Source organism: Polistes fuscatus, unplaced genomic scaffold, assembly GCF_010416935.1.
Source record: "Polistes fuscatus isolate 324 unplaced genomic scaffold, CU_Pfus_HIC Scaffold2, whole genome shotgun sequence".
NCBI lineage: Eukaryota > Metazoa > Arthropoda > Insecta > Hymenoptera > Vespidae > Polistes > Polistes fuscatus.
Genome location: NW_025113096.1, coordinates 9,191,344 through 9,218,951, shown reverse-complemented (window position 1 = coordinate 9,218,951; position 27,608 = coordinate 9,191,344). Strand labels below are relative to the sequence as shown.

Genomic DNA, 27,608 nt, shown 5'->3' with positions numbered 1-27,608 from the left:
CGCTAAAACCGAAAGTCGTTAATTAAAGGAAGAACTAGTAAAATGAAGCCGACTTTCGTTCGAATTAGAACGAAAAGAGTAATTGACAGGAATAAAGAAAGAAAAGTGTGGTATGGTATAGTAAAGTAAAGTAAGGTAAAATAAAGTAAAGCACAGTAAAGTAAAGTAAAAGAAAAGAAAAGAAAAGAAAATAGTGAAGACAAAAAACGTTCCATTAGAAAAAAATCGAACGTTTCAGGTTAATACAGTTGGTAACCCCTTTTCGAATGGAATCCTTTCGTACGATTCAATTAACTCTATCGGGAGGTTCAGAGGTGCTGGAAGTTTTTGCTTAAAGGGGTGAGAGAATATACGCGTGAATGGGAAAGAAACGGGGTGGAGAGGATAAAAAAAAGGGATAGGTTTGATCCAGAGAGTAAGAGAATAGTCAATCACGAGAGCGCTCGTTCATTTTTTCCATTCGTTTCTCCATTGTAAAGGGTGAGGATGAGCGTTGCTAGTGGTAGTGTTGATTATGGTAGTAGTGTTTGTAACAGAAGGATGGTTGGACAAAAAAAGAAGAGAAGGGGTGAGTAGTAGTAGTAAATTTAGTAGAATTATCTCCGATGGCAACCCGTCGCCGAAGGATCATTAATCCTTGTCCAGAGTTACCCAGAAATTCCATTCTACTAGAGCAAATATCGTGGACGTTAGAGGACTTTTATCAATTTTATCGTGGAAAACTTCTTGGTGGTTGTACTTTTGAGGTAAAACAACGTTAACGTGATAAACATTCGCCGAGTTTCAAGCTCGCGTAAACATTTTATCGTCTTTCAATGGGGCTACGCCGAAAAGCTTTGTTCAGAAAAATTAAATTTACGAGCTCCTACCGTACGGTTCTGTAAACAGAAGAATTCGATACTTTCCAAAGTTATCGCTAAAATGATTCGATATCGAGGCAATTTCTTTACTCGTTCATCTGAAACAAGTAATAATAGAAAAAGAGAGTAAAAGAGAAAGCAAGAGAACGTGTAACAGCATACGAGGGAGAGAAAGATAGAAAATCACCCCTAGGGAGTCCCCAACTTCCGCAGCGCATCCGTTCCCATCTCAAGGTCATCTCCGTTCCACCATTTCTCCGTGTCCGGCCTACTTATCGGCTAGCAGTACCACGACGACGAATTATTGCGTAATCCCCGCGTTACCTCCTGGTACAACTAATTTGTTGCTCAACGAGTTCACCTCCTCCGCCACCACCTCCTCCTCCTCCTCTTCCTCCACCTTCTCCTCATCCTCTTTATTAGTCGGCTCGATGCTGATCTCGATCGTGTTCCGGAATGAGGATGTCCTCTCTCTCTTTCGCTCTCTTTTTCTCTCTAACTCTCTCTTCTTCCCTCTTTCCTCTTCTAGCCCTCTTTCGCGATGAACGACCGATCCTCTTGCTTCCCTTACCCCTAATATAGACTATATCGAATAAAAAAAACCATCTAAACTAATGGCGATGGCATTGAGAGGACCCGACAACGTACGTAAAACGACCACTTGTTTATCTCTCTCTTTCTCTTTCCTCCGCCTCCTGCTTCTCTTTTTAATTCGTCGAGAGTGCTACGCAAGCAAGCTCGTGGTTGATAGAATGAAAAAAAAAAAGAAAATAGAAAAAATAAATGTTAAGCGAGTGGAAATCTGATAGAGATCGTGTGGGACGATTTACAGCACCGTTTTGCGGTTTACCACGCGAGCAACTAAATTTTTTCAACCTATCGATTTACCAATGATCTCGCTATTTGATCAATGATATATATAAGGTAATTCAATGAATAACAAAAATAATCATTGTTAAAATAATTATCCTATCGTATGTTATATTCTTAATAAAAATTCGTCGATTTTATTTCATTAATTCTTTTCTCTTTTTTTTTTTTTCTAAAAATACAATGGTCATTATGCAAATAATTATTTTGCCGTACGCTATTTTCTAAATAAAAATTCATCAGTTCTCTATTGTTCTTTCATTAAATTTTAGTTACAAGCGTAGATATTTTAAAAAAAAAGAAGAAATTGTTAGCGTTACTATATAAGTATTTTTGCGTACATATTATTTTATAAATAAAAATTCATCGATCCCGTTTAATTAAATTTTCTTAACACAAAAACAAATATTCCTATCTATCGAAGAAAGATAGAGAACGAATTAATAAATTTTTTCTTCCCCTTTTTTTTTTATCTATCCCTTCTATCACTCGCAAATAGTTCTTTCTCTCTCTGTCTCTCTCAACAGGTTAGACGAAACGACGACGTGCAGTAAGCGCCCGAGCACTTGTTGAATGAAATGCATATCCATCGTACATGAGCTCTTTCTTTGTTGCCTTTTATTCGTATAAAAACGAGGGTATATTGTTTTCCTTCCTACGCCGATGAAATCTCAATCCACCAATGCCATTTCTATCTCTCTCTTTCTTTCTCTTGTATCAATTGTATATATAAGCGTATTTCCTACGTAAACTATAGAGATATAGTTCGTTCATAAAATAATAATTCAATGTTTATTTATATTCGACGTTGAATCCTTCTCGTTTCTTTGACATATGTTTTTTCTTTTCCAAAAGGAAGGAAAATTAAAAAAAAAAAACATATATGCAAGAGAAAGGAAAGATAAATAGTGCGAGTGAAACGAAAAGTTATTTAATACGATATAAGACGAAATGAAAAGAGAGGGAAAGTTTCAATGATAAAGCCAAACTTCTAAACTTGATTTCAATTAAAGAAAAAAGAATGAGATTATATATATATACTATAGTACATAGATGAGAAAATAGGAAAGTACAAATTTCACGTAAATCCTATAATAAAATGTCACAAAGGTACACTCTTGTCCTCTGTATTTTACGTTATCCTACATTCGAGCACTTTCTTCATTGTCCTCTGTACGACGTAATGAACGGTCTCGCTCGTCTAATTGCAAGGAACAAGCTCTTACGGGGATTACGATTTTCCTCTGTTCTTTAAGGAACGTTACACCAACGCTAGCTTGTTTTCCTCAGACACGTATACGTTTACTATGAAATGAGAAAAGTAATAAATAATGAACTAACTTTACATTTTGTTGTTCCCTGTTTTGCTCGAAACAATTTATTATCTCTTTACTCACATCAGTAACTTTATCTATTTCGACAGTCAAGAATTCTAAACGCGATACAAGACGATTAGAAAATATCTAACATAAGTGAAAAATCTACATAGAATTTTAATTATAATACTTGTTTCAATATTCCACTTAGACGTGATCGATATAATTTAATTAAATGTTAATCTACCATTAAATAAGATAACAAAAGGTATCTTATTCACGACATATGTATTAACATATGTGTTTAATAAACCGCTTTTAAACATACTGAATCACGTCCTTACTTATCGACTTATACTCCGATACCGATGCACATATATATTGGAATGTAATAAGTCTATATATACTGTAATAGCTTTTAAAAATGAAAACAAAAATGAAATTCTATGATGTTAGGAAGATCAATCAAATGAAAACGATCATTGTGTAACGTTGATAACGTCGTTACGAGGCGATAGTGCGTTACGAGTTCGGTAGCATCGCTGATTACAGATCACGATTCCATTATACTCGAGAATCCTCAGTTTCACGTTATTCATTATATACAAAACAAGCTCTCTTTCTCTCCATCAAGCGAGAAGATAATTGAATAGATAATCGAACTCTCGGTGTTTCATAATTCCCGCCTTTACAACGAACTTTCAAATTTCTCAATGGTTGCATTTCAAGTTAGACGCGCGAATTATTGTAATCGAATTTAACCTATTAATTTAATTATCATACATCGAAAATAAATTAAACTACGGGGAAAGACATAAATGTATTCCAAATAACCTAAAAAAAATATTAAAAATATTATGAACCATCGAAAAGAATCTCTTTCAAAAAAGAAAACTATTTCAAATCATTTTTTCGTATCTATTCGAATCAATTTGGAGATAATTGACCGACGATTTTTGATAGAAAAACATCGAATAATAAATCGGATTTTCGTTGTAAAATAACAATTAAATGGTTGACAATAAGATCTGACCTGTGAATTCCAAGACGGGGTTCCTGCGAAGATGCACTACGAGGTGGCAAGGTCTTGGTAGCAGAATTGGTACGAGATTCAAGAACGGTGGCAGGTACCTTGAGAAGATCACAGGATGAAAGATGATGACCGTATTCGCGACAGGACCAAGAGTATCCGACGATTCGATCTTCTTCCTTTACACCTTGTTGCCTTTTCTTGCTAGCCCCCTCACCTGCACCCCCAGCACCCTCGGACAAGTGTCGTATCAAGGGTCGACGCATTTCGCATACAACGAATTTTCTATATATGTATGTATTTATATATTTATGTATATTTGTATATACATATATATGTATGTCGATGCGTTTCTTTTATCTTCGAACTTCTTCGATTATTATATAGTTGTTCTCCTTTGAACGACGATCAAGTGCGTTGTGTCGAAGCCAAGAACAAGACGTAATAGCTGCACGAGTTCTCTCGCGAGACTGTGTGTTTACGAGCCTCCCCCTCCAAAATGTAAGCCCACCTCTCTCTTGCGACGGACGCACTTACGACCACGTACGAGCATCGACGAACACTGCCTTATCGGCCGAACGGTTTCGAGATAGCGCCACTTTCGGCTTACTTCGTCGAACTTCGACTTTGCTCGGTCGGACAGTACCAACCGAGCAACAGGGAGGATAAAAGAATCAACCCTTTTTTCTTCTTGCTAACCTTCGCGATCGATGGAGCTTTTTACGAAGGGAGAGATGGATGCATTTTCCCGAATTCTTATTTCTCATTTTCCATGTTTGTTGCCGGGTCGAGCGCGAAAAGAGAGGAATAAAGATAAAAGTAGATCGCATTTTTTTTCTTTCCCTTTTTTTTGTCCCTCTATATCTATTCCCCGCGCATGCGCCTAACCTAAATACTGGAAAATTCTCGAGATACTTGTATGTATATGTAAATTCTTCGGCTGCTTGCTATTTTTTTTTTACACGCGATAATTAACAAATTACGAAATCTTTGCTAAAGAAGTTCGTTTATTTTCTTGGATAGAATTCGTCACGTATATAACTACGATACGTATGTATGTGTATGTTCTTCTTGATGTAGAAAAAAAAAAAAGAAAAAAAAAGAGAAAGAAAAAGAAAAAGAAGAATAAAAGTTGCGAAAGAAAATTAAACGCAACGAGTAAAAAGTCATTAGACGTCATTATATATTCTCCGTCTAATAGACATCGAAACTCGTGGTAGGACGAAGAAAGAGAGAGCGTCCTTTTCGTGTCATTAGATGAACGTTACGTAAGCAAAGGTATTCTCGTGATTCTCCTCTCGAAGAGAAGGAGTTAGAGAATGAGCGATTAGATCATTATCCGTTATAAATCTTTACCGATTCCGTCGTCATTGCGTGCTTTCGTCCTGTCTGGTAGCCATTTTGAATTTTCCACTTGGTTGCGAATATGAACAGCACGAAGGCGCATATTAACGTACGCGTACTATACTTAAACTCTTCTCGAATGACTCACTTTCGCTAGCTGAGGTTTCCACCAACTCCTCCACCTCCTCCATCGTATTTCTTTTCAACGGTTTTTATTGCTTACCTAATTACACCTTCGCACTCGGTGTACCTTAATATGGTTCTCGTCCAACGCGATTGAAATTTTTTTTATTTATTTCTTCTGCTTCTTCTTGCGAGCTCCCACGAAGTTCTTTATCGTATAAATAAAAAGTTCGCATTTTTGTCTTCCCCTTCGAAAGAGATTGGCTTAGGAAAGTGCTCACATGACGCGGTAAAGCAAAATCTTTATTTCTCGAAACTTGCCTCCTCGTGTTCAAATATATTCATGTAACGATTCAACGTTGTAACATTGCTTAAAGATAATAATAATAATAATAATAATAATATTAGTAATGGTAATAGCAATAATAGTAATAATGAATAATAATAATAATAATAATAATAATAATAATAATAATAATAATAGATGATAAATATGATTATAAAGATAATAACTACGATGAAAATAAATAAACGTAAAGCTTAGAAAAATTGGATGTTAAATTCGTTTAAATTTTAGATACCTGAAGCATGCGCGCGTATTACGGTCTGAAATGAAGAGAGATTAGTATAGTCTCTCGTCTTTCGTAAGAGATTAAATGGAATGTACAATAAAGAAGGGGACGATATCCGAAAAAATCGTATATCTGGGTTAGGCAGAGACTCGTAAACGATTGAGCTAACAAGAACAAAGATGAAGGATTGCGATTGAAAGGGAAGAAACAGGAAAGAATAAAAAAGAAAGGGTCGTCGATTTGGAGGCTGGCTAATCAACGCTAATCAACGACTGCGATCGATCAATCAACGAACCGAGAATTTCTGACTGGTCTTTTCTATTTATATCCGTTACAATAAGAGTAAACTTGTTACTCCGTACCTAATAGTAACAGTATTTGGTGGTAGTGATAGTAATAGTATTACTGCTAGTAGTAGTAGTAGTAGTAGTAATAGTAGTAGTAGTAGGCGTGATCGTAACTAGTACGTCGCTCGTGTCTGTTAACACGTAATTGCGTAACGCACTATGATCGAGCTACGGTCGTTCCTACGTCGAAGATTCGGCCCTAGAGAGAAGAAGATAAAACGAAGAGAAAAAAAAGATATTCTAGGGAAAGAAAAAAAAATTGATTATTGAAAGGAAAAAGGGTATATCGGCCAAAATCACAACGCGATACGTTAAAAATCTTCTTTCTCTCTTTCTTTCACTCGCACCCTCTCACAATCTATCTATCTCGTTCTTGTTTTCTCTCCCTCTCTCTCTCCCTCTCTTTCTTTCTTTTTCTATCTATCTGTCACTCTCGTTACATCTTCGTTAAAACTCTGCTTTTTAAAAATATCTCTAAATACGATCTGAAGAACTCTTAGGATCGTGGCAAATTGTATATCGACTGACGATTGTTGCTGCCGCTGCTGCAGTTGTGTTGCAGTTGCTGCAATTGCTACGGCTGCTGCTATTGTTGTTGTTTTTGCTGCTGCTGCTGCTGCGACGTCACGTAAGCCGACTCGGTTCTAGCAACCGACCTGATGTAACATCGAGGCCAATCGAAAGACACGCATCCAGGCGAACATGCCGCTCGACGGAGAGCGACAGATCGTCCTTCTAGCGAGCGAACTCGATGAAGAAGATCCGTTGTTTTTCGGATTCTCCATCGATGCCATCGAGCCACGTTGATTAGGTTCCTGGCTCGGTGTCAATTCAACCGAACCAACCTCACTCTCCGACTTTCTTTCCTTTTGCTGCTGCTGCTGCGGTGAGTACTTCATACCTGAAGCGGAAGAAGCGATTTAGCTGCCGTTCCGAACGTCCTTACACGGTTATTATTAATTGTCTCTCTTTCTCTTTCTCTTTCTAGTTCTTTCTATGTCCTACATGTGCATATTCGCGTTTTTCACTCACCAACTATATGTATTGACGCAAGTGTATTTGCCGTTATGAAAATTTTCGAACTTATATATAAACAATATAGTACTTTCTAATTATAATCTTGATATTTTAATTTTATATCTACGGTATAAATATAAAAGGAATAAGTAAATAAATAAATTCAATGGAAGATTAAAAGATAACGTGTCTCTCATTGTTAATCGTTTCCTACTTTCTAATTATCTTTTCTCTTTATTTCTCTCTCTTTCTTGATAAATTTAATCTCTCTATTTAACTTGCATCGTCCTTGCCATTACGGAAATATGAAAAACCACGAACCGGTTTGATCTATCGGCTTAAATGAAATAATAATAGCTATTCCTATCGAATGATACGAGAAAATTTTCCTCGAAAATGGCCTCTCGTATTAAAAATACATTGAATCGTAAAGGGTTAAGATAATCGATATTACTGTAGGTAATGTCATGTATGAACTTATGTAAGTACGTATGTATGTATGTATGTATGTATGTATGTAGGTGTGAAATGATAAATAAAAATTAAATAAAAATAAAAAAGAAACGTCCCGAGAAAACCATCGTTTGACTTTTCTTTTCAGCTAGTCAATAAATAACGACGAAAGCTTCGAGATCAATTACTTTCGAATATCATTATTTGCTTAGGTAATTAACACAGTTTCTTCGCATAGTTTACCTTTTAAAAACGACATCGAACCTAATGTCTCAAGAATCTAACCATCGTGATCTATTCTAATCCTATTATAATCTGGCACACAAACGAGATTTTCCCATGTTTCGTCGCACTACTTTTCCTTTTTTTTTTTACCTTCTTCTTCTTCTTCTTATTTTATTTTTACTCTCGCTTCATCAATTTATATATACCTGCGTTAAAACGTTCCAGTCTTAGAAATGAGAAAACGCGTTTTTTTTTTTTCGTTTAAATCAAAAGATTCACGAGTAAGCCTTTAATCATCCCGAGCTTTTCTTCCCGTTGGAATTCTTACGAAGCTATTGATCTTTCAAGGAATATCCTTCCATCCTTCTTTTCTGTCTTTTTTTTTCTTCATTATTTTTTGTTCATTCGAGGTTGGTGCATCGTCACGTTCCACCCTCGACTTTGTTTATCCGCACGTATGCACTTAAATACACACGTACGTACATACATACTTGTATTACCGGACGCCCACTTGGTCAAGGTCGTTGCGAATAACACGTTATGAAATGATACGACGACTCTCGACAAGTAAAAAAAATAAATAATTCTAAAGTTTACTTTTAATATGCATGTGTGTATCGAGTTTCGAAAAGAAGAAAAATGACAAATTAGAACTGGAACAGATAAAACTCTGAATTCGATGACGAGTACAAAACAACTGATTATTGTTTTTAATACGAAATAAAATATTTAAAATATAACAATAAAAACATTTACAAAGTATTACGAAACAACAATATAATTAAATAAAAAAGAAAAAGAGTATCTCGTTTTCGTGAAATAATGTCGAAAGTCGTTATTCCCGTTTCCTGGATTCCAGTAGCGTAGATGTACTTTTGTGGGCGTTTCGAATCGCGTTGATCGCGTTGCCGAAGCGCACGCGCCTCTTTCGGTCAGCTGATTCCCTAGACCTACTTTTTGTCTGATGATGCAGGCTACGTATGTATATAGATATAGATATATAGTACAATATACAGGGAGAAAGAGAGAGAGAGAGAGAAAGGAAAAAAGGAAAGAGACTGTTAATACCTAAAGAGGTGATTTTTGTATGTAACTGTTATCTACTAAATATCTCTCACTGCGCGTGGACTGGGAATCAGCCTGTCCTAAATTTCGTTCGTTGCTCGAGGCCATTCCTTCTTCACTCGAGAATATCAAATCCGCATATTGTTATCAACCCGTTAAATGAATTTTTATTTCTACTTTTCTCCTAATACGAATATATGAATATAAATTGAAATTTGGCGGGATTGTTTTTTTGTTTTTAATGAAATACAACAAAATACGAAATGAACGACGACGATGAGTCGTTTGTTATCTTTTTCTTCAATATTTATCAATGAAAAATTAAAAGGAAAGGATAAATAACGTACGAGAGATCAAAATTGAAGGTTGAATAATACAAAAATATAAAAAAATTGAGATAGATGATGCATTTTTGTCATGGTCTATGAAAGATGCAATTACAGGAACGAGCAATTGCCCGCGCAAGGGCAGCGACGCGACACGCACGATGATTATATGCGTTAAACGTTACCTTCGTGATCATCAATGTATAAGTAATATATAGATACATATATATATATATATGCACATACATATACATCCGTTCGGTCTATCATGAAATAAGTCAATGACGTTTGGCATAAGTTATTCGAGTCTATTTAAAATCAATTCAACGTACATTAATAAAATCCACAAGAAAGTGAACTATTAGAAAATCTCGATGAAAGGATTCCAAAGTCAAAGTCGATCAATCTTAAGTCTTCAACATTAATTACTTAGATGAATGAATAAGGCGCGTGTAGATGGAGATAGGTGGAAGAGTCCAACGCGAGAGTAAAAAAGAAAGAAGTTCCATTTTGGAATAGAGATAAAAATCGATCACTGTCAACTTGGTAATTGATTATTTTCATAATCATTATTATTAGAATCATCTAATCTTTCGGGTCAGATGTTCACACACGGATACTTCTTACATTAATGTATCTAACGAACGTTTGAAAGAAAAGAAAAACACAAGTCAGGTTTTCTTCCCCCTTTTTTCTTTCACGAAGAGAGAAAACGAAATAATAAGAAAGAGAGAGATAAAAAGAAGAAATATATTACCGCGACTTACCTGTTGTTTGCGTACGTGTATTTTGGATTAAATTCCTAGTTACTCTCGCTAGAGTTAGAGCTCTCGTCGTCGCAAGCCCGTTCTACACTGCTCAGAAGCGCTTCGTGTAGTGTGTTTTGTGCGAGGAGAGGAGTTGCGCTCTCGCAACGCGAAAAAGAAAGAGAGAGAGAGAGAGAGAGAGACAGAAGCGACCTGGTGGGAACGTGTTCCGCAGCGCCGCTTTTCGCAACGCCGGCGCTGCATCGACCCGACATCTTCTCCCTTCGTTTTTCTGCGCGAAGGATTGCTACCACTTCTTTGATCATTCATTTATTCCTTCAATCTGATTCGACACTCACACAGAGACAGACAGATATTATCATTTTTTATATACTTTCTTCGATTTCGCTAAATTTTCTTTAAAATTCTTTCAACTCGATTATTATTGATGACAAATTATTTGAAATCTTTACTTGAACGTCGCGCGTGGGTAATATTGAAAATATAACATCTACTTATATGTCACGTGACGATGTTGAAAAGTTTAGGTCTACTTGAATATTATGTCATAAGATTTAACAGATTCGAGGTCTGCTTAAATATCGAATGACAATGTACAATTGAATATTACGATATACAATGTTGATGAATTTGAGGTCTTTGTAAAAATATCACGTGACAATGGTCAATTTTTCAAAGTATACTTGAATGTTACGTAATTATGGTTAATTTGTAAGGGTCGCTTGAATATTATATAACAATGGTGACATATTTAAGGTTTATTTGAATGTCACGCGACAATGTTTTATAAAATATAATTTAGATGACAATCTTTTGATAAATGAGATTTCAATCTTTTCGCTATTATTTATTAAGTATGTCGTGAATATCTAATTAGTATAGAACGTTCTTACGATCGATATGCAATCCTCCCACTCTCGATTCCCATTGACACATATATGCCATATAAACATCGTCAAAGAGTTTCCTCTCCTACGAGCTTAATCTCAATGAAGCTAGCAGTAACAGCAGCAGCAGCAACAGCAACAGCATGTTGGCCTGGTAAAGACGTGATAAAAGTGCTCTTGGTCCGATAACCCAGTCATCGGTAATCAACTATTATTTCTAGCGATTGTAGAATTTCCTCTCTCTAATTATTTCATTGATTTGAGTGCGATTAGAATCGTGACAAGTATTTGGCCGATAAGAAAAAAAAAATGTAAAATAAGTTATTTCGACATCGTAAAGTAATTTCGAAGTTATTAATCATATCTGATTACCATTATAGTTTAAAAAATGAAACGAATAAATTACTATATTGTGAGGGGACAGATCGAAACAACGCCCATTTTCAATTTCCACTATATCTTGCCGTTGAAACTGGATGTCTTGCGATATGTTAAGATTTATAGTTATTTTCAAATCGTATTCTATTCAAATTCTATTTTTAATCAAATATAAGAATTTATATATATCACATTTTTGTATACTTAAAGGACTGCTATTTTGATTGTATAGCTATATATTATATAATATAATTGATATTTTAGAATTATTATAAATATATATTTTTTTCTGAATACACACAATGTAAGTGAATTATGTAAGATTACATTTACTTACCCTGTGTTAACGTACCATGTAGGAGAGCAACAATTTTCTGACGAGTCTGAACATATTTCGTTCATCGCCGATTTCGAGGGTGAAGATAGGGAAATTCCACTTTCGGAGGATTGCGGAGATCTATTGTCTTTGTTTTTCGAAGAATCGATTTGCCAAGAATATCTTGTTTTGAAAGGGCTCGTAGAACAACTCGGACTCGATCCTTGAGAATCAGAACTCGAAGGACTTTTAGGACTTCGTAAGGCGTTCGCACTGAAGACACGAGTTAAGCGAATTCTTAACGGCGTTTTTTCTTTACTTCGTAAAAAGCAACACGATTCGTTTTTCGAATTTTCTGATGTCGAGGAAGGATTATTACTTTCCATGATTGATTTTAATAAGAAATTTAACTTTTTTGTTTTTCTTCGTTTTCTAAAGAAAAAAGTACAAAGAACACGTTATCGTATCGCGACGACTCGTTCCAACTAAATGAAGTTTTTTTCCAGCTAAATATTTGGTAACCTCCATATGCGTATAAACCAAGATCGGTTTCCTACCACTTTAACCGCATCCTTCCTTGTTCATGTCTTATCATTGAAAAATTGTTTTGCTTGTTACTATACAGACTTACTTTAATAAGAAAATGACATAGTTGGAAATTAAAAAGGATATTTATATCAATTATTTGATCTTTCGTAAAACTAACTCTTTGTACTCCAGTTAATTTCATAATATAATCTACCAGCAAGTTCCAATACATTTTTGTGATGCCGTGTTGGTAAAAATTAGAAAATATTATTTTATCAAAATAAAGATTACGTGTCTCAGTAAAGTAATAATTAATTGAGCCATTCATTGCCCAATTGATTAACTTAACAAAGCAACAGGTAGATAAAATATTAATTGCTGTATATTGTATTATTAAACGGCTATAAAATTTTCATTTGGTATCCTAATTACTAAGCAAATATATTTTAAATATACAAAATTAAATATTAATCAAGTGCTTTGATAATAAAATTTTAAAAATTCTAGAAACTGCTTATGAACGACCTAATTATACTTCATATTAAATAGATCGCCGTAACAACGATCATTGGAGTACAAGGAGCTAATTAAAACGAAATCGTAAAAGAAGAATAAGAGCATTAGAAATGTATCTTCGAATCTGTATTCTGACTCTTACTACGTTGTACAGAAATGACAAACGTTAGTTGAATGATTCGATTGGTACAATGACAATAAATAATTACGATGTACGATTAACGAGTGGCTCAGCCATCCGTGAGACGTGGAACGGAATATCTTCGAAGATGAAGAAACGAGGCTTAGCCCAGCCCCTTTCTTTGTCAATGTATCGTACATTATTGTAACACAGTATTATCTACTTATTAACAATAACAATTTGTTACTAGATTTTCAATATCAAGTGAACGCCTTTGAGTGAATGAAGGAGGAGAATCTTCAAAGATGAGTTTGTTTTTTAATGAAATGTGAGAGAGACGCCAGCAAGAATTAAAATGATGATAATAGTACTAAGATTTCTTGCGTGACATTAAACCCTCATGCGAATTCGTGCTTCGCCACCTTCGATACACGCACAGCGAGTTTATTTAGACGCTTGTTCGATATAAGCGATCAAATCACCACGTTCTTGTGGTTTTTTCAAACCGGCGAACACCATCTTTGTGCCGGGAATGTATTTCTTCGGATTTTCCAAATATTCGAAAAGAGTATCCTTGTTCCAGGTAATACCTAATAAAAGAATTACGATTCGAATGAAAAAGTTAAACATCGAAAACGAATAAATTTGAAAATGTTAAATATATACCTTTAGCCTTGTTAGCGTCCGTATACGCAAAACCAGGTGCCTGGCCAGTTTTCCTACCGATCAGTCCGTGCAAATTAGGTCCTACTTTATGTTTGCCACCAGCTTCTATCGTATGGCATTGTGAACATTTCTGTACGAAGATCTAAAAGCATAATAACCAATATATTCAATAATTTTCTATGAATAAATAAAAATAATATTGATTTATATCTACACAATACTTGTGTTAATATCTCACCTTCTTTCCCTTTTCTGGATCACCTGCAGGTACACCCATATTTCTTCTTTAAACTAAAACAATAAATAATTAATGGCAATTAAAATAAATTCAATAAAAAATATTTTTACATGTTGTCTATAAATAAATTAAACGAATAATATTCGGCGGTGCATTACGCGCGTTATGTAGAAGTCTATAAATTTATAAACTACTTATATCTCAACTACTACAGATGCATTACAGTTCGTGATCGTGACGTAGTAGTTACGTAGAAGATTGCTTTTATAATCATTAGCGCCTGCGTCATCAAAAGTCGTCTGCTCTAGAAGAATTTTATCACGAGACAGGTATTTTAAACATTTGAATCAATGTAACAAGTAATTATCAACTCATCAATTATTAAACGATTAAACGATTTGTGTAAACGATTCTTTTTAAAATTTTCCTATCAAAAAATAAATCATATAAGCGCGTATCAAACAATTAAAAAATGGCGATCAATGACGATCAAATGTAATACAAAATTAATTCTACCTTTTTCAAATTTTTCTATCACAAATGAAATCGCGTAAATGTTTAAGAATGAACAGGTACCAAACTCGGTGTGCTATTAATTATACATACGAAAATAAAAACGTCTATCGTCAAAATGTTTGATAATAATAATCTCATTTGGGTTTTTTTTTCATTCATAATTAGATTGATTCATTCATAAGATGATTAATCATGTGAATTACGCTAGTTGATAAAAAAGTACTTAAGTACGACGTTTTTAAACGTTTTATTTACATTGACCGTATAATCTAATTTAAATTTCGAAAAGAGACAAAACAAAAAGTAAAGTTGAAAAATGTAATGAATCGATGCTTGCGCTTGCACTTCTTTTCGCGGTATCGATAATACGCATGCGTACAATCACGGATGGCTTGTTAAAAGAATAGATTTGATGATCGAACAAATACAAAAAGAAATAGAATGAAAAACGTACAAACGAACGATGAGAGGTCCGATTACAATCAAATCCACTCGGATAATTTACACAGATTGCTACCCTTTATAGATAAGAAAAGTAGGAAAATATTACCTATTTGATAGAGCTTTAAATCACTAATTGTAAATCGAATGAGATTACTTATTATCAAGATAAAAATTTCATTGTAGGACAAAAAAAATTTTTTTTAATTTCCTTTTCTCATTATTTTATCGATATATGTAGATAATTTCGTAGAAAATTGGAAAAGTCATATTATTTCATAACGAAATTTACAATGTATAATGTACAAAGTATTTCTTTCTAGATAGTCTTTCGTCAGTAGTACTCTATCTTACATCAGTTATTAATGAAATATAGGAAACACTCCGGACAAATGATGGAATTGAAAAGATGAAACAAAAGGATATAAATGCTAGCCAAAAGAGATCACACATCTATCTACAATTAAAAATGAAGTACAGTAGGTCACTGGCTCAGGGCCAGATTACGTAACACTTGATTCTTCTTCAAATATATATATATATATATACATATATATGTATATTATAAGTATATATATATGTATATGTTTGAACAAAGAAGATACGTAACACTTCATTTGTCGAGGAATTCGAAATTAGACGTTTTTGATGAGTGACGTCGGCTTAGTATTTCGCGTCTCTATTACTAAAAAATTGCACGTGGTAAAATACCATAGTAATGACGAAAGTAAAAAATTTGCCTTTCATTAGTATTTCTTGAAGAAAAAAAGAATTTTTTTAAATAAATCATTTCGTGAAAAATTACAGAGGTAAGTAAGTATAATGTTAATTGAAGGAATGGAGTTTACTGATAATTATGTAAAATAACTTACTTTTCTTACTTCTTTTGTACGCTCAACCTTTTTCGGTATCTGGCAAGGACGAGAATCAACCGTTCGCTGACCGTGTATAGATGATTCGATCAATGAATATCAAACACTAATAGACGCCAGCTCGTGTTCCACGGTATTTTAATGGCTGACGCAACAGTGCTTAGAGGACGTTATTACAAAAGAGTGTTCATAGATGTCGCTTCGATCGCTATGAGAATACTCATTGGTGAATCATTAAGCGCAAAATATAAATTGTTCTAAAAGAATTTTAAAGTTCCCATTAATATTTTCTAAATAAATATAAACGTTAATTATTGTTTTATATATTTTTGTAAATATATAATTTATATCTATTTATTATATACTACAATATGCTTATAAATAACGCCTCGATTGCTACGAGAAATCATTGAGAGCGAAATAAGAATTGTTCTAAAATAATATTAAAATTTCTATTGGTAATTTTTTAATTATAATAAATGGTTATTTTTTGTATTTATTTTAGTAATTATATAATATGATTTATATATTTTTTTTTAATCGTTTTCGAAGTTTAACACGAAGACAAATTAAATGCCATCTATTGACGATTTTTGCTTTAACATCAAGTTGAGTATTACTTTTTAAATTATTTTTTATGATCGTGTTTTCTAAGTCTTTATTGTTATTTATGAATTTTTAAAAGACCGTGTAATGAGATTTAGAACATTTGTATTTTTCAGGAAATATTTACAAAAATTTATATGATATTTTATCGCCATTTTGTGTTCTTTGATATTTGATATCAAAGTAATGAAATAACGAGAAGGTAGAAGCCGGTAAATTGTAGGTTAAATCGTGAAAGTATTATTTAAAAAATCATGAATCTTTTGCCTAAAACTCACGAGGAATTTAGTCAACCGGAATATTGGAATTCGTTTTTCAAAAAACGTGGCAAGAAAAGTTTTGAATGGTAAATTAATATTAATTAAATGTAAAATATTTTTTTGTATTCTATCATTTTTTTCATACATTTTATTTATATCTTAGGTACGGAGAATATTCTGAATTATGTGATATTTTAATTAAGTATATCAAGATGAAAGATGATATACTTGTTGTTGGGTGTGGTAATTCCACTTTGAGTATGTCACTTTACGATGTTGGATATCGGTTTGTATTAAAATTCTTTTTAGTATTATAGGTAATTATAATTATTTATAAACATACTACATTTTTTTATAGAAATATTACTAATATAGATGTGTCAGAGGTTGTTATTAAACAAATGCAAAATATTAATAAGAACGACAGACCAGATTTAATATATGAACAGATGGATGCTACGCAAATGACTTATTCGAATGAAAAATTCAGCGTTATATTGGATAAAGGTACTCTAGATGCTTTAATGCCCAATGTAAAGCAAGAAACAATATCTGTAATTGATAAATATTTTAAGGTAATTTGTATAAAAGAAGATGATATTTCCTATATAATAGATAAATTAATTTATATGTAGATAATTATAAATGAAAAATTATCTTCCATAGGAAATCACACGTGTCCTACGTAATGGTGGAAGATATATTTGTATTAGTTTACTTCAAGAACATATTCTACACAAAGTGTTGTCATATTTCACTGCAAATAATTTTATGATACGCGTGGCACAATGTCACGAAGCTGAAGTGAAGACTAAACAGGAAGAAGGCAGTTCTATTCCTGTGTTTGTTGTTGTTGCAACAAAATTTATGAAGCTAACAGAATCAGTGAGTGTGAAAAAAGATTATTATGCATACTATGTAAATTTAGATTGATCAAATTAATCTTATATTGCCAATGGATTGTTTTATTTTAATAGATACTTGAAATCTCATTAACTGATGGTAAACCTGAAAGAGTATCCTCCGTAGAAGCTTTGATATCTGCAGTATTATCAGTTCAACAGTCAGCTTTAATATGCAATTGTCTTGATAAAAGAAGTATAGCTGATGTTGGAGAAATTTGCTTAGATTTACACAGAGTGGGTGACAAGCATCCTCGATATACAGTTTACGTACTTGACCAACCTCGTGCCAGAGGAGCAAAATCATATGCTGCGTTTATAGTACCACAAGGAAAGTAAGGATTCTGTTCTTCTAATGTACAAGTAAGAATTGAAGTAATCAAAAAAATAAGTTTCATAATTTATATAAAGTTAAATGTTACTATTTTAATAGGGAAACAGATTGGTTATTTAGTACTAAAGAAGGAAGACAGCAGGTATTGGAGAGTACACAACGGGATAGACTTGTTATTGTCACTCTTAGACGGGAACATAAATTTGAAAGTTGGGATGCAGTGAAAACCGAACTTGGAGATTGTATACGCAATTTAGCTCCATCAGGCTTAACCGATAAGAGTGATATTCCCTATCTATCTTTAGATACAAATATAGGTGCTCGTACAATTTGTTATGAAGGTGAAAGTAAAATTAGTGGTTCTTTTGTCGTTGAAGAAACAGAAGAAGATGGGCACACACTGCGAAGACTGATCTTTTTAAATAACCCATATGTGATTCAGAGCGAAGCTCGTCTTAAAGAAGGTATGGATTTCTGTTATCCAATAAATAAGTTTCAATCTATGTATTAATAAGAATTGTGTTTTCAGTAAAATCCAGACGAGGTAAAAAGAAGAAAGTAATCGATAATGGATTTTTAGCTTGTAAACACCACATATATATGAGCGTAGGTGTTTCTACAATATTAGATTCTACAAATTCCAATGAAATTATGATCATAGGTCTTGGTGGTGGAGGCCTGTGTACATTTCTATATCATTGCTTTACAAATGTATGACATATTATTTAAAAAACAAATATTAATTATATTTTAATCTCGTTGACAGAATCTTTAAAAAATGTTTCTTTGTGTTGTAGTTAAAAATCACAGCTGTTGAGATCGACGAAGCTATTCTTAAAGTTGCGGTCGAGTATTTTGGTCTTATTTTGGATAATAGAATGCAAGTACAAATCGCGGATGGTATAGAATTTATAAAAAATGCTGCTTCAGAAGGTAAGAAGTACTCTGCTATTCTTTTCGATGTTGATAGCAAGGACACCACCGTTGGAATGAGCTGCCCGCCTAAACAATTTCTCGAAATAGATTTGTTGAAAACGATAGCTTCCTGTTTGACAGACAATGGTCTGTTTATTTTGAATTTAGTTAGCAGAGACAGTACTCTTAAACAAAAAGCGAAAGACGACTTAAAATCGATATTTGTATCTGTGGTATCTTATACTCTTCAAGATTATGTCAATGACGTGATCATGTGTTCTATAAATACTAAGGAATCGAAGGAATGGAAAAATAAAATCAAAAAGGCTGTTGTTGATTTGAACGAGCAGGCGATTAAAAGGAAAGTGTTCGTCTCGTCGGATGCTTTTGACGTATCGTCGCTCGTTAAAAATTTGTCGATAGATTCTTAATACATAACTGAAAGCATAATTAAATATTTAAGTAAATTCTCTTATTGTATAACGATATATTAATTTTACAAATGTAAAAAACTGTTGTAAATAAGTTATATAATGATTACTATTATGTATATTACGTATTTATATTTATATATATAAATAGTAGTAATAATAATTGTTATATTAGCATTGGCAAAATCCTTATTTATTGAAATTTATTGAGCACAATTATTCCTTCTTAATTTACATAAGTAAACCTATAATAAAAGTCATTAAAAATTATAAGATCTTAATGTTCTTATACATATACGCGTATACATGTGCGTACATTTGTATATTGGTGGTGTAGATTTATATTGAAATTCATTTGGAATACCCATAACGCGTACTAGCAACATATCAAAGTCTTATTTTTTTGAATTTTTCTTTTTTTTGTATTATTACACTGGTAATACCAATGCTTGATAAAATACTGGGTCTCTCTGATTTTCATGTTGAACTACACCAATACCTCGATCAAGAAGTAAGGTTTCCAAATCTACGATTCTGCTTCTATTTGAATATAAATCACTTTCATATCTCGTACGAACGCATTTTTAACAATTTTTATTTTTCTCGTATTTAGTCTTGTTTATATTATTTGAATTTTTGTTGTCGATAGAATTATAATGATTTTCAGTGAATTCCTTCTCAACGTTTTAGATTCAGGAACCGTTACTTATTAATGTCATCCTCTACGGAGCCGTTTTCTACCATTCATTCGTTTTGATGTAGCTATGAAAAATTAGATAATGCAAATTTTCATTGCATATATATTTATATATATATATTTATATAATAAATATTCCGAAGACCCTGATTAATTTTCGAACATTCATAAAGTTCAAGTAACAAACACATTCTAAACTTTCCATTGCGTATTAGTTGCACGTGGAAAAGAATGGATGCGCGAGTAGTATGACTCAACGACAGCGAATATAATCTGTACAAGAATGGTCGATCGGTTATGCGAATTGGATTAACTTGATTATCGTTCCAAAATCTAAAAATGAGAAGAACATAAATCCTTCCAATTTCTAAATATTTTTTTAAGACTCATTGATGAAAAATATGCTTTTCTTTTTTACGAATTATATTAATAATAATAATAATAATAATAATAATAATAATAATAATAATAATGATAATCATAATAATCATAATATTAAGAATATTAAGAATAATTATAATAAAAGAAAAACAGAAAAATAAATGAATTACGAAGACAATTATCTTCTTACTTACAAACGAGATTATTGTTACAACTGTTATAACTTCTTGAATCTTTTAATATTTTTTATCCGCAGCTGTTTATTTTTCTTTTACATTTTCTTTCCTTCTTTCTCTCTTTTTTTATCTTTTTTCTTTTTTAATTTTTTTTTAATAATGAAAGAACATTAAAAAGTTTAATAGAGACGAGAGGCGTTAAAAGTTCGACACGACTCTTCCTAAAAATATAATTATTTGAATTTCTTAAGTACGAATAAAACTGTATCCTTTATTTATTTATTTATTTTTTCTTTTTTCCTTATTCCGACCGACAATAATCAATTCTTCGATCGATATCGATGTATTGTTTGTAATTACATCGATATCCTTTGAAAAAACGAGAAAACGCCATAACTGTCGCTTTAAACACACGTACTGCTAAATTTAATACTAATTTTAGGTGTACATTATAACACTAAAGTCGTCCGAGCAACACCATATTTTGAGTATTAATTAAATTTATGGCACGTACGAGTAATATACATTCCGCGTGTTACGCTCGTTCATTTCTTCTTTTGTCTATTTCATTTTATTTATTTTATTTTATTTTATTATATATTCATTCATTTATTTATTAATTTATCCTCATACTCCTCAAAGTCACAATCGATTTACTTCTCTATATCTCTCTCTTTCTCTTTTTCTTTCTCTTTTTGTCCTTTTCTTTCTCTCTCTTGTTCTTCTTTTTTTCTCTCCCTTTCTGTCTGCGTGACTCTCTCTCTCTCTCTCTTTTTTTCCTTTTTTCAGTCTTCTTGACAAATCGTGCGAATTGTAACGAAATTGATGAGTACTTTAATGGTTTTTTAACAATTCGTCGTTTTGTGCCATTTCATGATTATAATTCGATATTCGTAAATTGTTATTTGATGGCGTTTAACGAGGGTAGCCTTTATATCACACAATGGCGAATTACTTAGGGAGATGAACAAAAAAAAATGAAGAAAAAAGAAGAAGAAGAATAAAACATTGCATTCTTTTTCACATTCGAAAAATCCACGAATGTTTAAACTCGGATAAACGATATCTGATACCGAATCAAATTATCTCGATGATTTATTTTCCCTCTTATAGGAATAAATAATATAATAAAAATGAGAAAGATTAATCGATTATTCGATTTGTCTTTTAAATACGAAATTATTTTATCACATCTTCTTAAAAAAGAAAAAGGAGACAGAAATTTCACGGTAAACAATTTTTTCAACGATATTACAATTTTCTTTCCTAATTTTTCATCTTAACGATTCCGAATGAAAATGTATTATAATGGTTATTGTTATTATTCGTTAACGATTATATTTCGGATTTAATTCCGAACTAGAAACGTTGGCTTTCTTTTCTTCCTCTTTGATTCTTTTTTCTTTTTTTTTCTTCTCTTTCCGTATTTTTAATCGTACTCGTTGCAAAATTTAATTTCCGAACATTGCAAAAGATTCATAATCTTTTTCTTCTTAGTACTTATCGATAAGAAATCTTAGAAATCGGTCATAATTTTCAATGAAACCGATCTCGTTTATTTTCTTTAGACTTTCGACGTTTCGTACGACATATCGACACACGGACGGCTGGAAAAAGAAGCTTTCCTTTTCAAGTCTATAATACATATATACATACGCACATATTTATGTATATATTTATATGTATATGTATATTTTTTTTTACGTCATATTCGGTTCTATAAATAATCTCTATTTTTAACATTTTCGAACAAATATCAACATTTTCTAATAATCAATTAGATATACATTTATTAAATAGATAACATCGAATATTAAATAATTCTTTTCATGATGTAAAAATGGCATTAGAATTTTCATAATATTCGGTGATTGATTTTAAAATAAAATCGAATGCATTTAAATTACATTTGGCTTTATTATTTTAAAGATAAAGATGGCGTCCGATGTCCATATTGAGATTACTATTGTCTATTTCTTATCGAACGAACGCGTACCTTCTTCTCTCTCTCTCTCTCTTTCTTAATTTCGATAGTTATAGAAAATAAAATAAGTAAAAAAGTGAAATTATATTAGTGTCGTTATCTACGGCTAGCTTTTTCCATTACTTTCATCGTTTGTCGTCGTCGTCGAATGAGTCTTTTTGTCTCTATAATAAGGCGCGTCTAAAACCCTTTTATAAAATCATTTTTAGAACGCAGCCGAACGTTCAACGCGTACGTAATTCGATGTGTGTCCTTTTTTCGGGTATATTGAGAAAACGATACCAAGCTCGATATCAAGTCATGTTCAGCGTGGTCGCACGAAATCATGTTGTTGGTGCGTTAATGGGAGGAGGCGTATCATTTCGCCATAGTGAGCTTCCTGACTGGTTGATTGTTGTGATCTAAAAACAAACAATAATATATAATTAATTAATCATAAAACGTTCATTGTGAGATATGAGGGTGGGTTGAAAAGTTTTAAGCCTCAATAAAAAAACCTGCTTTTATTTTTTTTTAAATAAAACAGAATTTGATTGAACAGAATTGTTTTTATGTTCAGCTGAAAACTTTTCAACTCACTCGCGTATAAAATATCATGATACAAAAGTATCAATATAGATAGTACAAAAGGAGATGATTTTACGTGAAAAAATATCAAATCAAAATTAGAAATAAAATTTTTCATCCATTGTAATTGATAATATTATATTTAATATATGTAATATATTTAAATATTTATTACGCGTATTTATTTATTAATAGATCTGTACATAAATATATATGTCGTAAAATAATTGGACGAATAGGCAATGAAAAAAGAATTCATGTAAGTACGAAAACGATTACTCTCTCGTGTTTCTCTGATTCCAAAAATAATGATGCAATTTTCCTCGCTCGGGAAACCTTATCTTGATCTTTCGATGGTTAAAAATACAATTTACGCCATGTACATATATACGAGAACCTCATTGGAGTTCGATAAAAGTTGGAAAAGATAAATGTACAGAACAGGATTCTGTTTCCCTGTTTTCTCTATCTTCTTTTTCTTTCTCTCTCTTTCTCTTTACAAAGACGCTTCAAGATAAAACAGAATTACGACGAAAGTTACGACGTTTAAATAGAATTATGACGAATGTAACCATTACTAACGTCGAATTAATCAACGGAATGGGTGCTCTCGAATGGACCAAGCCTGTGTTCTTTCCCATTTCGTTGCGGAATCTACAGAGTATTTGCAAACGATTGTTCCCCCCGTCCATGACGTAAATCTTATCGTTCAACGAAACGAAAGAATAAAGAGAGCAAAAGAACGAGAGAGAAAAAGAAAGAGAGAAAAAGAAATAGAAATAGTATAGGAAGAAATGAGAAAACGAAAAAAGGTTTATTACCTTACTGTCGTGTCCGATCAATGGAGTTTCTACCGTCGATTCGTCGCCACCTAGATTCATGTAGGCATGTGGTGGTGGCACATAAATGGATTTCGAATGGCCAGCTACTTGGGTGTAGATAGTTGGTTCTTGTTGCATCGCTTGTCTTCGTATCACAGTTGACATTGGTAATATTTGAGGTCTCTGAAGGGTCGACATCTGTACCGACTGATAGCAATTTGGAGGTATTCGTCTGTTGTTTCGAAGTGATAGCTCAGCGTATGTCAATTCCGATCCCTGACGAATAGAAAACTATCTTATTAATTCGTTAGATAATGCATACTTTTATTCACTTAAGTATGTTATCTAAATTACTTCTAAACTGTTTCTTATATGAACAGATGTTTAATATAAATCGTTTAGAGGATAATATCTCAAAAGTAATGAGTACTTTTTGAACTCGTACATTCTAATAGAATTTAATTCCGTTTTTAATATTTTTTTCAATAATGATGTCAAATTTTATTTATTATAACAAACAACAGTTCAAAGTGTCAGCTCGATAGAAAGAAACAAAATAACAACGAACTAATAATTATATATTGTTCTCCTCTTGATAGATCGTAGAACTTTTGTTTGAAATATTTTTTCATCAAACGAATAATTTAGAAGTTTTATTTAGGTAGCAAACTTAAGTGAATCATATTGTATAAATTTTTTATGAAAAAAATTCAGATTTACTCACGTTGTTTGTAAAAGTAGAGGCGTCCGTTCGTTTTGGTTGTATCACGTAACGCGGCGAAGTTCCTTTACACATTTCCGCGTAAGAACTTTCTAAATTAGAATAAGAAATGATAAAATTTATTTTCAAGTTCCAACTTCATTTCCTTATAATAATACGAATAATGAAAATTTACCATTGGTATGGGAGATTATATCAGGATCCTTCTCGAAACTTTCGATGCTGTCAGCACTGAGAGGTAAAACGGATGATTTGTCTCGTGGCGATGAGGCTGCTGTGCCACCGGAAGCAGCAAGGTTTGCCATACCACCATCGTCATGGGAATCCTTGTCCTCTTGTGGACGAGGTCGATAACGCAGTCTCACAGCGAGAACAATCACGAATATCACTAGGAGAAGACCGGCTGTAGCACCTACTACTGCACCTAACAATGGACCTGATAACGACAGCATCACTGGAGTCAAAGCTGAAACAGAATATTTGTTAATTTTTCTTTTTTTTTCTTTTCATCTATTCCTTGACTGTTTCTTTTCTCTCTCTTAACAGATCTATCTTTGAATCTTCGATTGAGAACAAATTCAGAAGAGTGTTATATTATTTGAATATTTTTTTTATATATTTCATGCAAAAAAGAAGTTTCGATTATTCATCATATGCATTTATGCAGGGTGGTGAGTGTGAATGATGATTATAATAATGGATTACTAATTCTAAACGGAAGAGAATGATTAAAAAAGAGCGAATTTGAAAGTTTTCTTTCGGGGATTCTCTTTGGACTGAAATACATCCATACAAATCTACATACAAACATACATACAAAGGTTTGCAAAATTAAAGAACGAATGTTCGGCCGTTGTTGTTAATCGCCGTGAGAAAGCATCGTCTATCGTACAACTACGAACGCGAAGCGTTTTGCAAAGTTGGAAAATTTCTCAGGAGATTCACCAACTAAGTTTTCTCGTGTAGGTAGATAGGTAGGTATGAGCCCATTCGTTCGTGATTCTGTTTCTCTTTGACATTCGAGGAGACAACAAAAGACATTGGTGTGCGTTCGTGCATCAGCTTGAAAGATTCCTATGTACGTTCGTTCGTTTATTTCCAAAGCGTTTTGTTTGTTTCGTTATTTAATCCTTTATAATCCCGTATGACTTTAAAATCACATACTAATATATTATAGAAATTAATTTTTATTTTAATTTACTTTTTTATCACCATTATGGCATATATATAATAATAGATATTCTATAATTTTTGTTTAAAATCCGATAAGATGTTTTTATGACGATTATCAACTTTTGGCATGAAATATTTATATTTAGTATATTTATAAATTCTTCATTTATTATTAATTTATATTTAGAAGGTAATGATTATTGATTTCACGTTATATTCATTATTTTTATATTCACGGAAAATATTTAAATTATGGAAGGATTAAAAGTCAATTTATTTGTGACCTAGCCTTTAACTATAAAAGTTTTTCACTTTATCACTCTCTTTGACCGTTCTACCATTTTAATGGTTGGTTACCTGATATATGTATCCTTTACTATGTTCTCTTATAGTCATTTTCGTAACATATTTATAAATCGTCTCGAGATGCGAAGTTAACGAGCTAATTATCGCTATCATTTTCCTATTCTCGTGTCCTGCATTTTCTGCGTCCAAGTGCATGTTCGCGCGAATGTATGTGTGTGTGTGTGTGTCTCTCTCTCTCTCTCTCTCTGTTGTGTTAGTATGAACGTACAGAGGAGACAGACAAATCGTATTTTACTTTTTACGATCGAGCATAATTATGCTCGACGTTGAAGCGAACGGCTGTCCGATGCACGACAAAGTACTACAATTGTACAATTCACTTTTTTCCTTTTATTTATTTTTTATTTTTTTATTTTATTATTTATTTATTTATTTATTTTTTTTCTCATTATTTTCAAGTATTCCTTCATTCTTTTTCCTTGCATTTTTCTTATTCTCTCTGGTATCGACCAACGTCACCGCGTTCTTAAATTATTATATTCTAGAACGTTAGCGAGATGAGCTAGCGAAATTTTCGAACTCATTTGGATCGAATTCGCATGAAAATAGGAAGAGAAGGAAAAAAAATCAAATAAAAGGATTCCACAAACGAACGATTTTGCCACCAAGCGTTAAAACGTTCGAATTTGCTTGCCCACAGAGACGGACGTATTTCCCGCATAACATGCTGGAATGCGAAATTTCGTTAAAAAGAGAAAAAAAAACAGATACAGAGAGAGAGAGAGAGAGAGAGAAAGAGTGAGAGAATGAGAGAGCGAATGAAACAAGGGACAAATAACGGTTCGTTTCATTCCTAGTTCGCACTTCCTGCTCTCCGATTCGATCGTTACATGCAGTTCGTTGAACAAAAAAGATAGTTAAAAATAAATTGGATCAAAACAAAATTGATTAAAAATAGGGGAAAAAAAGGAGAAAAAAAAAAGAAGAAAAACGTAAATGATTCAACTAAATCGAAATGAAGAAGTACTTATTCCAACAAAGGGAACCTTTGAAGGGTTCGCTCGAACGTAGTAAGATCAAACCCGTGCAAACCAATATCAATCTTTCTTCCTCTCTCTCCCCTCTTTCTTTCTCACTGTTTCACTCTCACCGTCACTTCGTTCTTTCTCTTTACCATGAAATTCGTGATCCTCTAAGGGACATACATGACATCATGCTCATCAGACATTTACAAGGGTAATGAACAAACGTGCATTCGAAGGGGTAGTTCCCTCTTGTTGTCTACTCGTTCGTAGAGGATTCTAAATGAAACGCCCTTGACCGAAAACATATACATACATGTATGTCAGATTATTAACGCGTATATATGTCGACGGAGTCATCCACGTTTCGATTAGATTGAACGCGTGCACGAGCGTGCTTAAGAGATGAAGACGAATAATAATAATAATAATAATAATAATAATAATAATAATAATAATAATAATAATAATAATGATAAGTAGAAGAAGAAGAATAATAATAAGAAGAACAACAACAA

General features: G+C 32.7%; 3 protein-coding genes and 1 long non-coding RNA gene across 9 annotated transcripts in view; 1 reads left to right on the top strand and 3 right to left on the bottom strand.

Annotated features, from left to right (window-relative positions):
* Positions 1 to 324: 324 nt before the first annotated feature.
* Positions 325 to 1,832, bottom strand: LOC122517002. Its single transcript, XR_006303712.1, has 2 exons — positions 1,048 to 1,832; positions 325 to 958 (listed from the first exon to the last, which is right to left on the bottom strand). It is a non-coding gene; the product is annotated as an uncharacterized LOC122517002 (long non-coding RNA).
* An 11,212-nt stretch (positions 1,833 to 13,044) lies between these two features.
* On the bottom strand, positions 13,045 to 15,948 carry LOC122516997 (cytochrome c). Its single transcript, XM_043635267.1, has 4 exons — positions 15,795 to 15,948; positions 13,966 to 14,018; positions 13,728 to 13,869; positions 13,045 to 13,651 (listed from the first exon to the last, which is right to left on the bottom strand). The coding sequence occupies exons 2-4, from the start codon at positions 14,002 to 14,004 to the stop codon at positions 13,506 to 13,508; spliced, it is 327 nt and encodes a 108-aa protein (XP_043491202.1). The 5' UTR covers positions 14,005 to 14,018; positions 15,795 to 15,948; the 3' UTR covers positions 13,045 to 13,505.
* A 175-nt stretch (positions 15,949 to 16,123) lies between these two features.
* Positions 16,124 to 19,346, top strand: LOC122516996 (eEF1A lysine and N-terminal methyltransferase homolog). Of its 2 annotated transcripts, XM_043635266.1 has the most exons (10): positions 16,124 to 16,252; positions 16,347 to 16,402; positions 16,517 to 16,746; positions 16,824 to 16,946; positions 17,019 to 17,235; positions 17,327 to 17,545; positions 17,638 to 17,897; positions 17,996 to 18,360; positions 18,426 to 18,607; positions 18,694 to 19,346. In XM_043635266.1, the coding sequence occupies exons 3-10, from the start codon at positions 16,655 to 16,657 to the stop codon at positions 19,240 to 19,242; spliced, it is 2,007 nt and encodes a 668-aa protein (XP_043491201.1). In that variant the 5' UTR covers positions 16,124 to 16,252; positions 16,347 to 16,402; positions 16,517 to 16,654; the 3' UTR covers positions 19,243 to 19,346. The 2 variants fall into 2 exon arrangements, with proteins under 2 accessions (XP_043491201.1, XP_043491200.1); XM_043635265.1 differs by lacking the exons at positions 16,124 to 16,252; positions 16,347 to 16,402 and having other exon boundaries at positions 16,474 to 16,746.
* Positions 19,347 to 22,517: 3,171 nt separating this feature from the next.
* The window catches only part of LOC122516527 (nephrin-like), a 243,052-nt gene continuing 237,961 nt past the window's right edge, over positions 22,518 to 27,608 (bottom strand). For 3 of the 5 annotated variants that reach the window (XM_043634395.1, XM_043634396.1, XM_043634400.1), the window contains 4 exons: positions 24,765 to 25,055; positions 24,593 to 24,681; positions 23,869 to 24,159; positions 22,518 to 22,881 (listed from right to left, as the gene is read on the bottom strand). In XM_043634395.1, the coding sequence (XP_043490330.1) occupies positions 22,804 to 22,881; positions 23,869 to 24,159; positions 24,593 to 24,681; positions 24,765 to 25,055 (749 nt within the window). In that variant the 3' untranslated portion in view covers positions 22,518 to 22,803. The remainder of the gene's footprint in view (positions 22,882 to 23,868; positions 24,160 to 24,592; positions 24,682 to 24,764; positions 25,056 to 27,608) is intronic. The other 2 variants (XM_043634397.1, XM_043634398.1) reach the window with 1 other exon arrangement.

Coding starts and splice junctions, on each gene's coding strand:
- LOC122516996 (XM_043635266.1), top strand. CDS start 16,655: ATGAATCTTTTGCCTAAAACTCACGAGGAATTTAGTCAACCGGAATAT. Junction 17,898..17,995: donor TTTATAGTACCACAAGGAAA/GTAAGGATTCTG, acceptor CTATTTTAATAG/GGAAACAGATTGGTTATTTA. Junction 18,608..18,693: donor TATATCATTGCTTTACAAAT/GTATGACATATT, acceptor TTTGTGTTGTAG/TTAAAAATCACAGCTGTTGA.
- LOC122516997 (XM_043635267.1), bottom strand. CDS start 14,004: ATGGGTGTACCTGCAGGTGATCCAGAAAAGGGAAAGAAG. Junction 13,870..13,965: donor ATCCAGAAAAGGGAAAGAAG/GTGAGATATTAA, acceptor TTATGCTTTTAG/ATCTTCGTACAGAAATGTTC. Junction 13,652..13,727: donor GGACGCTAACAAGGCTAAAG/GTATATATTTAA, acceptor TTCTTTTATTAG/GTATTACCTGGAACAAGGAT.